Source organism: Bos javanicus, chromosome 5 (assembly GCF_032452875.1).
Source record: "Bos javanicus breed banteng chromosome 5, ARS-OSU_banteng_1.0, whole genome shotgun sequence".
NCBI lineage: Eukaryota > Metazoa > Chordata > Mammalia > Artiodactyla > Bovidae > Bos > Bos javanicus.
In genome coordinates, this window is record NC_083872.1 from 104,046,977 (window position 1) to 104,059,018 (window position 12,042).

A 12,042-nucleotide genomic window follows, 5' to 3' on the forward strand; every position below is an offset into this window, starting at 1 on the left:
AGGGAAGACGCGCGAGAATGGCAGTTGGACCGAGCCTGCCCGCTAGTGCTCCGCCCTCTGCCCGCCTCTTGACCATCGCCAATGAAAAGCGCTTCTAATGCAATCGATGGTCGAAAGAGCCAATCCCACTCCTCCAGGGCAAAGCGCACGTAGAACAGCGAGGTGGGCCCCGGAGTTTTGCTGCCAAGACTCTGGGACCCTACAGTGCATTCGCGTATCTTCTATTGAAGAGCAGAAACTGATGGTTGTTTAAACCAGTCAATCCCAGAAACTTTCCTGGGAGACCTGACCAGTGGGAAAATTAAAGGGCAGCTGTAGTCTTGGTATTTGAAAAGGGGCTATCCAATGAGGCGGGATTCGAGAGGGCTCGTGTTGAGTGATTGCTAACTACGTCGACCAATGAGGATTACTATCTTTCTGGCCTTAGAAAAAAAAATGTTCGTAACTCCGTCTCCAGCGGGATATGTAAATAATAGCGTACTAACTCATGATTCTATTTTTTAATAAAATCACTTCATTTGAAACCGAAGGTCTCTTACGCGAAGATTAGCATCCCGCAAAATCTCACAACCGGCAGCCAGGTACGGAACAAAAGTCCCCTTAGCAAGGAGGCGTCACCCCGGCGAGTCAAGCCGCTGCCTATTGGCCCCACGGACCCATGATAGACGTTCAGGCAGCCCGATGGCTTCCTTCATTGGAGGCGGGACTCACAGGGACGGCCTATAGGAGCCGGCATCGATTCAGCCAATAGGGTCGGGGCAGGGGCGTGGCGGGAAGTTTGAAACTCAGCTTCGGGAGTTAAGGATTGAGCCACTTTGAACCCAGAGGTGGAATTGGGGCCCGGTAAGGGATTTGAGTAAATTAGTGAATAATTTAGAGGGCCCAGCAGGCCCTGAAGGAGTTGCCTTGTCTACTGTATTAGTCATCATCCCCTCAGAGACCTCTGGCCCGGCGGCCAGGCCGTTTCTCAGTGGGGAACGGGGGGAGATCGGGTGGTCTGGAGTCAAAGGTCGAACGTGGTCGCCGTAAGGGCTGAGACCTGAGTCATTTCTTGCAGGCATAACCTCCTCTCCTGGGCCGGGCCCTGCCCCATTCTATTTCTGCTGGTTACGATGGGCTCAGCTAAGAGCGTCCCAGTCACTCCAGCGCGGCCTCCGCCGCACAACAAGCTTCTGGCTCGAGTGGCGGACCCCCGTTCACCCAGCGCCGGCATCCTGCGCACTCCCATCCAGGTACACAGGGGTGGCATGGAGGAGGCAGCGAATCTGTCTCGGTTTCGGAGTCCCTAAGAGAGTCCTAATCTAAGAGAACTCTCCCTTCCCCCAGTACCCCTCGCCTTTGAGGCCTTATTTTCCATATTCTCAATCCCGGTGAAGTAGGCTGAATATCTGAGGGCCTTTGCAATTCCCGTCTGCAGTATGGATCTAAGGCTACAGACCTGGGAAGGGAGAGTTGAGGGCCCAGACTCGTTTTAGCCTTTGGTCCTGATAGGTAGAGAGCTCCCCACAGCCAAGCCTGCCAGCAGGGGAGCAGGTGGAGGGACATAAGCTGGTCCAGGACTCAGATCCCCGCTCCCCTACCCTTGGCATTGCACGGACACCTATGAAGACGAGCGGAGGTAAGTGTTGGGCCCAATGCTGTCATCCTCCTGCTTTGAACCCACGTCTTTCTTTTCTCAACACTTGGCTGTCTCTCAATGACTTCTGTTCCGCCAATCCCTCACTGACCAGGGCGCGAATCCTAAGGCCCATGTATCCCTTCCTCCTTGCTGAATGATTTGTGACAGATGGTCACTATCTCATGTCACTTCTCCCCTCCCCAGATCCCCCAAGTCCACTGGTGAAACAACTGAGTGATGTATTTGAGACCGAAGACCCCAAATTAAGCCTTCCCCCCGAAGCTATTCTGCCCCTAGAGACACCTTCATCTCCTCGACTGGACTTGCCTCTGGGCACCCAGGTTTCTGTTGAAGACCAGGTGCCTCCTGGGAGCCAGACTGAGCTCCCTGCTGAGCAGGTGTTTGCCAAGGAGAAAACAGGACATGCCTCAGAAACGCCTGTGGCCAGCCAGGTCTCAGACAAGCCCTTGCAAGACCCCGAGACTCCTCGATCTTCAGGTACAGAATCTAAGGGCACAGGATGGGGAAGAGCACTCTGGGATAACGTCCACAGATGGACAGAGGAGGAATAACCTGAAAGCCCATAACCTTGGCTGCTTGTTTTAATTCCTTACTCACTTGAGTTTCTATGTGTGTGTGCCTGTGCGTGTATGTGTGTGTGTGTTAATTATGTCGTGTCTGACTCTTTTCGACCCTGTGGACTGTAGCCTGCTGGGCTCCTCTGTCCATGGGATTCTCCAGGCAAGATACTGGAGTGGTTGCCATGCCCTCCTCCAAGGGATCGTCCTGACCCAGGGATCAAACTCGTGTCTCTTGTGTCTCCTGCACAGGTTCTAAGCGCAGCAGGCGGAAAGCAAACAGCAAAGTGCCAGGGAGGTCTCCTCTCACCGTCCTGCAGGATGACAACTCCCCCGGGGCTCTGACCCCACGACAGGTAAAGGGCGAGCGGGTGAAAGCTGTTACTAGGAAATCCAGAGTAATGATGGGGGCCTTTTCCCCACCCAGTCTTCTCTCCCCGAACAGCCTCCTGCCCTCCCTCACCTTGCCCTATGCCTTTTGCAGGGTAAGCAGCCTTCCCTGAGTGAAAACTTTAGGGAGCTAAAGGAAGGGGCCGTTCTGGGAACTGGACGACTTCTGAAAAGTGGAGGACGAGCATGGGAGCAAGGCCAGGGTCATGACAAGGAAAACCGGCACTTCCCTTTGGTGGAGAACTAGACCGTGCATGGCCCCAGCACCAGACTCCCCAAGAGCCTGGCCGTGTTCTGGGTCCTCCCACCCCTTCTTGCCCTGGGAGACTGGAAAGGTTCGTTCTCTTAACTCTCCCTAAACTGCCAACCCTGGGACTCAGAGCTTCGTTGGTTTTCTTTGTGTCTGATGTACTTCTGTGTATTAAAGCAAGTGATTTTAAGTTATATTTTTAAGTGTTATGCCTGAACTGTGCACTGGGCCTCCTGTCTGCAGAAAGCCTGGAGGGGGCTTGTGTTCCCTGGCCTGACTGTCCCCATGCTGGCACCTCCAAGCCTCATCTACACACCTCCCCTAAATCCCAGGGTTCCCCAGGGTGCTGACCTTGGCCCTTTCCTCTTGCTGTCCCTGGATATTTACTTCTGGGGCCTTTTTTTTTTAAATTGGAGTGTAGTTGCTTTACACTGCTGTGTCAGTTTCTGCTGTGCAACAAAGTGAATCAGCCATACATATACATATATCCCCTCTTCCTTGGATTTTCTTACAATTTAAGTCACCACAGAGCACTGAGTGGAGTTCCCTGTGCTATACAGTAGGTTCTCATTAGTTATCCATTTTAACATTGCTGTTGTTGCTGTTGTTCAGTCGCTAACTCAAGTCTGACTCTTTGCGATCCCATGGACTGCAGCACTCCAGGCTTCCCTGTCCTTTGCTGTTTACTGGAATTTGCTCAAACTCATGTCCGTTGAGTCGGTGATGCCATTCTACCATCTCATCCTCTGTCGTTGCCTTTTCCTCCTACCTTCAATCTTTCCCAGCATCAAGGAAAGTAAGTCAGCTCTTCACATCAGGGGGCCAAAGTATTGGAGCTTCAACTTCAGCCATCAGTCCTTTCAACGAATATTCAGGGTTGATTTCCTTTAGGATTGACTGGTTTGATCCTATACACAGTAGTGTATATATGTCAATCCCAATCTCCCAATTCATCCCACCACCACCCCTTACCCCCATTTCTGGGGCTTCAACTGTCCATCACCCAATTTCTGGTAACACCCAGGTCTCTGTACCTAACCCTCACCTTCATCCGGCTGCCCCAGAGGCACTTCAGAGTCAACTTGTCTGAAGCTGAATGTGTGCTCTTCCCCCAGAGTTACTCCTCCTCCCCTCACCGGGTGAATGACAGCACTCTCCACCCGGTTGCCAAGCCCTAACCTTGGCCATCATCTCAAATCTTCCCCTCCGAATATCCCATATCCTAGCCCTGGGTCACTTCCTCCTGGTGATTCCATATCTTCCTCTCTTTCCCGTCCCTTCCCTCCCTACTCTGTCCTGCCACTCCTGCATGTCTTGCCACCTGCCTCCTGCCTTGTTTACCTCCATTCCCTCGGGGCTCCCCCGCCCCCAATTCATCCCTCTACACTACTATGAGGGCGATGTTCCCAAGAAGCATCACTGATTATTACTACTCTGCTCGAAACTCTTGAGTTGTTCCCCATTGCCTATAGCTTTCTATAGACCTTTTGTAATCTGATTCCTTCTCAACATAAACTTTCTGTGCAAACACACTTGTACACACCAAAGGCAGGCGGTGTTGAGCTGTCGTGCAGATCCCACCCCACCCCAGCCACCTTCTCCTCCTGACCCATCTCAGGCCTTGGCCCTGAGGCTTGAATTTCTGCCTCCACTCTCCCTTCTGCCTGCAGCTATCTGGTACCCAACCTCTATCACCACACTTGTAATACTGCATTACTTAAGTGGGACCTGTGTCTTTCCGGAAGAGGAGAGGGTGGGAGACAAACATCACACACATACAAGGCGCTACACTTTATTGCAGATGCTTGAGGAGAGGCAAGAAGGCAGACAAAGGAGAAAGCATGGGGGCCAGGACCCCAGCTGTGTCAGAGCCATAGTCACGGGGCCGAGCACCCTGTGCCAACCAGGTCTAGACCAAGGTGGTAGCTCTGGGGGAGGAATCCTAGGGCCTGCGGCCTCAGACACGAAGCCTGCTAGGCCTGCCAAGTTAGGGTTAGGGAGGGGTGGGGGTCCATTGTCCTTGCTCACGAAGGGAGAAGCTGTCAGAACCATGGAGAGGGGAGGCCTGGGAGGAGATGGGGCAGTTTCCCTGCCCGTCACGAGTCCCTGATGCTGCCTCCCAAAGGCACGCTCCCCATACTCCCCACTGCCCTCAAAGGGGGAAAGCTGGGGTGTAGAAGAGAAAAGCTCAAAGAAACCTTAAACTGGGCAGGACAGGGGCAGCTGAGTGAGTGTCTTCATGGCCTTTTACATCCCCTTGTCCAGCCTCCTCAGTTCCAGATTTTGAGGAAGCTGTCCCAGGAACCGGTGGCCACAGCCATCCCATCAGCTGTGACCCCCAGGCAGCTGACCCTGTTGTCATGGCCAGAGAGGATGCCTTAAGAAAAAGGGAGAGGAGTCAGCCTGGCGGGTGTTAGGGAGCCGGGGTTAGAGGTTAGGGGGGTGGGGCATCTGACTAAATGAGGAAAGCGGATTAGTCCTAAGGGGCGGGGTTTCCCTGGAGGCCAATCTCCCCTCCAGGATCTGGGGTGGGTGAGGGACAGGAGGGTTAGACATGTGTCAGCTGCTGAGAGAAAAGCAAGGGCACCTTGACCGGGAAAACGGGGGAGGAGGGCTTCCAAATGGAGACTGAGGCCCTGAGACGAGTGACTCGGCCAAGGGCACTCGGACAGTAAGCAGTGGAATTAAGGTCTGGATCCTGACTCTCTGGCCAGTGTTCTCTTCCCTGGGCACCCAGCCTCTCCCAAGAGAGGAAGCCACACTATCCGATTCAACTTCAGACCAGGCCAGTCCCAGAGAAGCACCCAGGGTGGGGTCAGGGCCCTCCAGTCACATCCCATCCCCTGGACTCTTGTCACTGCAAAATCCCCAAGGTGGCCCTTCCCTTCCGTGGAGGCCCCTGAAACCCAGCCCTGACTGGACGGCCCAGGTCTACAGGTCTGGGGGTGACCGGAAGGAGCTCCTCTGGCGGGGAGCAGCTGCAGCAGTGAGCCGTGGCGAAGGGCCACTTAGAGCAACTTCGCTTTGAGAGGAGATGGTTCTGGACTGGGAACCAAAGGGACTGGCTCTAGGGGCAGAGCTCAGAGTCAGCCAGTAATGAGGGAGCAGCAGTGAGAGGGTGCCCACAGGGGAGCCCAGGTGGCCACGGCGGGCGGGCTCTTACCCACGCGCTCGCACTTCATGGAGTCCCACACATTGCAGTTGAAGTCGTCGTAGCCCGCGAAGAGCAGGCGGCCGCTGAGCGAGAAGGCCACAGACGTGATGCCGCAGATGATGCTCTCGTGGGAGTAGGTGGTCAGCTCCTGGTCGGCCCGCAAGTCAAACAGGCGGCAGGAGGCATCGTCTGAGCCCGTGCAGATGGCCTCTCCATTGGGGAAGAACTGCAGATACAGGTGGCCGGGGTCGGGGTGGGGGGTTGGTGAGGGTCAGGACTCAGACCTGGGCAGCACTCGACCTCTCCTGCCCTCTCCCTGCTCCAGGCCAGTTCCCTCGGCCTCTCTGGCTCCTGCTCCATCCCTTCTGTGGCCTGCCAGCTGCAGCCGGGCTCCCTACACCCTCCCTGGCTCCACAGTACTGCCACACGGCAGGGGACAGCACGGGGCTGAGGGTGGGTGGGCAGCGTGCCCACGGTCACATTGTCAGAAGGGTGGAGGCTGTCCCAGACGCCAGCATCTCCAGGCCCTGGATCAGTGTGTCAGCACAGGACCAAGTACACAAGCATATCCTGAATCTCAGCCTCAGGAAACGTCTCATAACCCGACGGAGGGAAAGTCTACAGAAAACTGGCCTGTACGCGTCCAAAGTGTCAATGTCACCAAAGACAGGAAAAGGGCAAAAAAGGTTTCCAGTTTAAAAGAAACTGAAAAGACAAGGCAAGGAAATGCGACACATGTTCGTGGACAGAGAAAACATTGCTATTTTGGAGATAACTGGTGAAATTGGAATACAGACTGTAGACTAGTATTGCATCAATTTAAACTTCCTGATTTTGAGAATTAGACTGCCAGGAATTCCCTAGTGGTCTGGGCGTTAGGACTCTGTTCTTCCACTGCAGGGGGCATGGGGGAACTAAGATCCTGCAAGTCATGCGGCAATAAAATAAAAATAAAAATCACAACATAATAATAGAAGTTTATAAAAGTTAAAAAAAAGAAGAATTGGACTATGACTATGGAAGAGAATGGCCTTGATTTTAGGAAGTATATATTGAAGTGTGTATATGCTAAGTCACTTCAGTAGTGTCCAACTTTGCGACCCAAGGGACCATAGCCCACCAGGCTCCTCTTTCCATGGGATTCTCCAGGCAAGAATACTGGAGTAGGTTGCCACTTCCTTCTCCAATACACTGAAGTATTCAAGGGCTAAAGGAGGGTGAGGTCTGCAACTTATTGTCAAAGAACCCAGGGAAAAAATTAATAACCAAGAGTATTTATACCTACATTAAGATGGGTGTGTGTCTGTGTGTCTGTCCATCCCTCCCTCCCTCCCTCTACAGAGAGGGAACCAAAAAGCCTATGTGGCAAAGAGGTGACAGTGACTATGGGTGAAGGGCAGACGGGAACTGTTTCTGTTATTCTTGCAACTTTTCTGTGGGTGAAATTATTTTAAAGTGAAAAGTCAGAAGGAAAGGGGCAGGGGGCCGGGGGAGGGGATGAAGGCTGAGTTGGGGGTGGGGTGGGGAGGTGGTCCCCGGAGGGCACTGAAGCACAGGGGGGGCTCACGCAGATAGCGTTGATGTCCGACTCGTGGCCGGTGAAAGTCTGCCGGCAGGTCCCCTCCCGCACGTCCCAGAGCTTGGCGCTGGCATCACAGGCCCCCGAGATGAAGAGTCTGAAGTCAGGGGACACGGCCAGGCTCATGCAGTCCCCCGTGTGCCCCACAAACACAGTCTTCTGCTGCCCAGTCTCGATGTCCCACAGGGCACTGCAGGGTGGGGGGACACGCTGTCACCCAGCGAGGCCGGCACAGAGGCGCCTCCCCAGCCATCGCACCCACGGGCGCCCGGGCCTCACCACGTGGTGTCCCCGGAGCTGGTCACGATGTTGTTGTCGTCCAGGAAACGGCAGCAGGAGAGATAACCTAGGTCAAGGGGTGGAGGCGGTTAGGACAGGGCCCTGGCTGCCAGGCACAACCCGCAGGTACCCTCTGCCTCTCGCTCACCTGTGTGAGCCGACAGCTCCCGGCTGACCTTGACGTTGCCCTCCCGGGATTTGAGGCTGTAGATGGAACACATGTTGTCCAGCCCCCCACAGGCCACGAAGTTCCCTGACGGGGCGTAGGCACAGGTCATGACCCAGGAGGAGCGCAGCGGGATGGCGTGGACCTGCAGGGGTGGGGTAGCAGGGGCCTGGGCTGAGCTCCCAGGTGGGGGGCACAGGAAGGGCGTGGGATGCCCCCAGGAAGGCGGGTGACAGCGGGGCCGTGGGCTGGCCTGGTACCTTGTTGGTGGTGTATGTGTCCCACACGATCAGCTTTCCATCTTGCGAGGCGCTTACCAACAGCCTGGGCAGAGGAGAGACACACGTGTCTCCCAACCCTCCTTTTCTGCCCGTCTCCCCCTAACCCGCCCCCACCCCCTGGCCCAGGCCTCTTAAGCCTCACTTAGAGTCGGTGGCCCAGTGCATGGCGTAGATCTTGGCCAGGTGTCCCCTTAAGGTCCGCCGTGTCCGCATCTGCACGCGTCCCACGACTTCGAGGCCAGACACCAGCTGCAGGAAGTTAGTTAGCTCAGTTGCTCAGTTGTGTCCAACTATTTGCGACCCCATGGACTGTAGCCCGCCATGCTCCTCTGTCCATGGAACTCTCCAGGCAAGAATACTGGAGTGGTTTGCCATTCCCTTCTCCGGGGGATCTTCCCCACACAGGAACTGAATCCACATCTCCTGCATTGCAGGTAGATTCTTTACCATCTGAGCCACCAGGGAAGCTGAAAGGGGGTGTCAGAAGTCAGGAGGAGTGGACCTCCCTGTGCGTGGTTAGGACTCTGTGCTCCAAATGCAGGCACCATGGGTTCAATCCCTGGTTGGGGAACTAGGATCCTACACGCCACACAGCAGATAAAAATAAAGAAATCAGGGTGAGCAGGGTGCATGCCTACACGTCAGCGTCTGAGCCAGGATTGTGTGTGAGCTTCTGTTCCATGCCCAGCTTGAAGTTGGGCCTCCAGCCCGACTGAGGGCTGAGAAGTGTAGAGACAGACATGGGCAAGGCCAGGGTGTGTGGCTAAGGGTTTAACCACCACCTCTCCTGGGTGGAGGCGAAGGGGAAGGGGGGTTCCATCACGTAAACACCCCCACCTTGACCAATTCACACTGCCAATGTGAGTCCACCATATACGGACTTGGGATGATATGCACACGTTTGGTCGAACCCAGCCGCTAGGAGCCTGCCCTCACCCGTGGCGGCTGCTCGGCCAGGGCTAAGTGGTATCCAGAGCAGCACCATGGCACTGAACTGCACCCTCCTGAAACTTGGGGTCCTATGCCCCTGAGGCTCCTTTGACCTTCTAGACGTTAGACTGGGGCTCCAGAGTCAAAAGACCTGACTTGCCATTTATTTGCTTTGTTATCTCAGGCAAGTTACTTAACCTCTCTGAGCCCCCTTTTCCATCTGTAAAATGAAGGAAGTTTTTAGCACCAGACTTATGGAGTTGTCAGGAAAATTAAATGAAATTATGTATTTAAGCAACTTAGCCCAGTGCCTGGCTCATGTTCAGTAAATGTTTACCCTTATTATTAACATTTAATTCAATCTAAGATGGCACCAGCTCCAAGAAGAACCATTCTTTTATGGATCACTAAGAAAGAAAAAGTGCTACCGATTATAACTGTAAGGATCATTGTTGGGTGCATCTCAATTTCCAGGATGTCAAAATGTGGGGGGAAAATGCATCCAGGACTGAAAAAGTGCACTATCAGTCAGCTCGTAATTAAGAGTCTTGTCTGGGCTTTTCTCAGTGGTAAAGAATCCACCTGCACACACAGGACATGCAGGTTCAATCCCTGGATTGGGAAGATCCCCTGGAGAAGGAAATGGCAGTATTCTTGCCTGGAGAGTGCCATGGACAAAGGAGCCTCGCTGGCTACAGTCCACAGGGTCGCAAAAGAGTCAGACAGGACTGAGCGACTAAACAACAACAACTAGTCTCCAAGGCTTCTGGTTTAACAGCCCTAGTCCTCTTCATCCTGGCCAGCCAGCCAGGAGGGGTTGGCGCTCTTGTTTTGTGGATGAGGACAGCGTCTGCCTCCCTGGTCTCCTACTCCGGGCCTGGCCCATAGCAGACCTCACAAAATGTTGAATGAATTAATTCATGTCGTTCCTCATTCCAAGGACGCACTGTACTGGAGCTTGGACGCCAAGCTGTGGCTGGTCAGGGGGCTCCCACGCCATCCCCTCCCTTCCATCCCTCCCTTCTGGCCCTGTCGGGGGGTGGCGGGGGCTCACCTCTGCCAGGGTAGTGTCGGCACAGGCTTTCCTGGCATCCTGAGGGGGAAAGCAGACATGGGCGTGGGTAGGGGCAGGGTGTGTGCGCAGGTGTCTAGGTGGGTGGGTTTGGGGCTCTAGGGTTTTGAGGGGTGGGGGGTACATCTCAAATCTGAGCTCCAAGTTCAGGAAGTCTCTGGCCACTTCCAGGTCAGGGATCTCTGAGATGTCAGTCAGGGTGAAGCCAGCCCTTCCCCCGGGAGCCACACTCGGTTCCTGGTTTTCCCATGTCCCCTGGTGGGATGGAGGGTTGTGGGGTTACTGCGATCTGCTTCTTGAGCTGCTCCGCTTCCTGCCGCAACTGTTCCATCTCCCCCATGGCGGACGGCTTGAGGGGTGGCTCCTTAGTCTCCTGCCGGGGACACAGGGTGTGTGTAGGGGAACCCGCACCAGGCCACATTTGTGTTCGTCATGTCCACACCAGACTCCTCATGGGGGGCTGGAGCCCCCTCCCCACATTGGGCCAGGACTGGGTGATCTGCACCGCCTCCCCTGCCAGCCCCTCCACATCTGGAGTCCCGGGCCTCCCCCACACCCCCCGCAGCCCCCAGCCCCAGAAGGCAGAGCCAGGCCAGCCCCTCTTACTTGGGCTCTGACTTTAAGCTTCCAGCTCTGGTCCCCAGGCGCCTCCTGGCTCCCTCAGCTGCGACACCCGCCCGTCACCTGCCCCAGCTCTGCTGCCAGAGGAGCTGGCCTGGCCTGGCCCCACTTGGCGGGGGGTGCGGGGGGGTGCAGACAGGGAAGGGTAGGGCCAATGACGACTGTCAGGCAAATGAAATCAGCTGGCGGGTGGCAGCGGGTGGCGGTGGTGGGGGCAGAGGATGGGGAGGGAGGTGTGTGGCTTGTAGAAGGCCTAGGCCCAGCCCAGGGAGGGTGGGAGCAGGAGTGTGGGGCTACAGCGGGGCACAGCGCCACCCCCCCGCACCCGCAACAAGCCCTGGAGGGAGGAGGGGTGGGATGCTTCCCTGGCCAGTCCCTCTCCAGGCAGAGAGCAGAGCATCAGGCCCCACGGGATTAGAGCAAAGCTGTGAGGATTAAGGGTTGGGTCTGGGAGGGGGCAAAGGAGCAGCCCGACCATGCTCCAGGGTCCCCCCACAGGCCTGGCCCCCCATCGCATGGTGATGATCCTCACCATCAGGGCCTACCTAGCAACCAGCCCAGGAGCCAGAGAGCGAGCGGGAGAAATGGCCCATTGTCAACACCCCAAGTAGTGCTCCCGAGCTCAGGGTGGTGGGGAAGAGGGCTATGGTGGCCGTGGGGAGGTACAGGCAGGAGCTGAGATTAGAAGGCACTGATCTGGATAATCCTTCTTCAGGACAAACCCCAACCAGCTGCCCCCGGGGGCTGATCCTGGGGGGTTGGGAGGAGGAGACCCAAAGAGGAGGAACGGATGGGCCTGGCCCAGCCTTGGGTGCAGAGGACGGCAGTGGAGAGCAAGCCCATGCGCTGCTCGCATCTGGTGTTGGGTCCTCACGACTCGTGGGACTCTGCTGGGGCCGTGAAGGCAAGAAGCAAAGGGATCAGGCTGCCCTAGGTCTCAGCCAAGCTCAGAGAGGGAAGACGCTGGCTTAGAATAAGAGGCCCGGGAGCAGCTGTCAGGGGTCAGGGTTCATTTGCATAAGGGAGGCAGGTGGTTGAGATTTCCCTGACAAATCACGGGCTGGAGGGGCCCATCTCCGGGAGGCCCAGGATACCTGTCTCCTGCCAGGCCAGCCACAGCGTCT

The 12,042-nt window shown here is 55.8% G+C and overlaps 2 protein-coding genes across 5 annotated transcripts; one reads left to right on the forward strand and one right to left on the reverse strand.

Moving 5' to 3' along the window:
* Nucleotides 1-73: 73 nt before the first annotated feature.
* Nucleotides 74-3,030, forward strand: CDCA3 (cell division cycle associated 3). 3 transcript variants are annotated; one of them, XM_061418077.1, is made up of 6 exons: nt 74-162; nt 1,058-1,232; nt 1,492-1,618; nt 1,823-2,116; nt 2,449-2,552; nt 2,681-3,030. In XM_061418077.1, the coding sequence occupies exons 1-6, from the start codon at nt 98-100 to the stop codon at nt 2,831-2,833; spliced, it is 918 nt and encodes a 305-aa protein (XP_061274061.1). In that variant the 5' UTR covers nt 74-97; the 3' UTR covers nt 2,834-3,030. The 3 variants fall into 3 exon arrangements, with proteins under 3 accessions (XP_061274061.1, XP_061274063.1, XP_061274062.1); XM_061418079.1 differs by lacking the exon at nt 74-162 and adding an exon at nt 347-581; XM_061418078.1 differs by lacking the exon at nt 74-162 and adding an exon at nt 736-843.
* Nucleotides 3,031-4,612: 1,582 nt separating this feature from the next.
* Nucleotides 4,613-11,986, reverse strand: GNB3 (G protein subunit beta 3). Of its 2 annotated transcripts, XM_061418076.1 has the most exons (10): nt 10,904-11,986; nt 10,581-10,670; nt 10,280-10,318; nt 8,438-8,544; nt 8,275-8,338; nt 7,997-8,159; nt 7,849-7,915; nt 7,558-7,759; nt 6,000-6,216; nt 4,613-5,213 (listed from the first exon to the last, which is right to left on the reverse strand). In XM_061418076.1, exons 2-10 carry the CDS (start codon nt 10,635-10,637, stop codon nt 5,107-5,109), a joined length of 1,023 nt encoding a protein of 340 aa, XP_061274060.1. In that variant the 5' UTR covers nt 10,638-10,670; nt 10,904-11,986; the 3' UTR covers nt 4,613-5,106. The 2 variants fall into 2 exon arrangements, with proteins under 2 accessions (XP_061274060.1, XP_061274059.1); XM_061418075.1 differs by lacking the exon at nt 10,904-11,986 and having other exon boundaries at nt 10,280-10,670.
* Between the last annotated feature and the right edge of the window lie 56 nt (nt 11,987-12,042).

Bases quoted from the DNA above. Each gene is read 5' to 3' on its own strand.
- CDCA3 (XM_061418077.1), top strand. From the start codon at position 98: ATGCAATCGATGGTCGAAAGAGCCAATCCCACTCCTCCAGGGCAAAGC. The intron at 163-1,057 runs GTGGGCCCCGGA...CATTTCTTGCAG, and splicing joins AGCGCACGTAGAACAGCGAG to GCATAACCTCCTCTCCTGGG. The intron at 1,233-1,491 runs GTACACAGGGGT...TGGTCCTGATAG, and splicing joins TCCTGCGCACTCCCATCCAG to GTAGAGAGCTCCCCACAGCC.
- GNB3 (XM_061418075.1), bottom strand. From the start codon at position 10,423: ATGTACCCCCCACCCCTCAAAACCCTAGAGCCCCAAACCCACCCACCT. The intron at 8,339-8,437 runs GTGAGGCTTAAG...TCCTCTGCCCAG, and splicing joins CACTGGGCCACCGACTCTAA to GCTGTTGGTAAGCGCCTCGC. The intron at 8,160-8,274 runs GTACCAGGCCAG...CCACCCCTGCAG, and splicing joins ACACATACACCACCAACAAG to GTCCACGCCATCCCGCTGCG.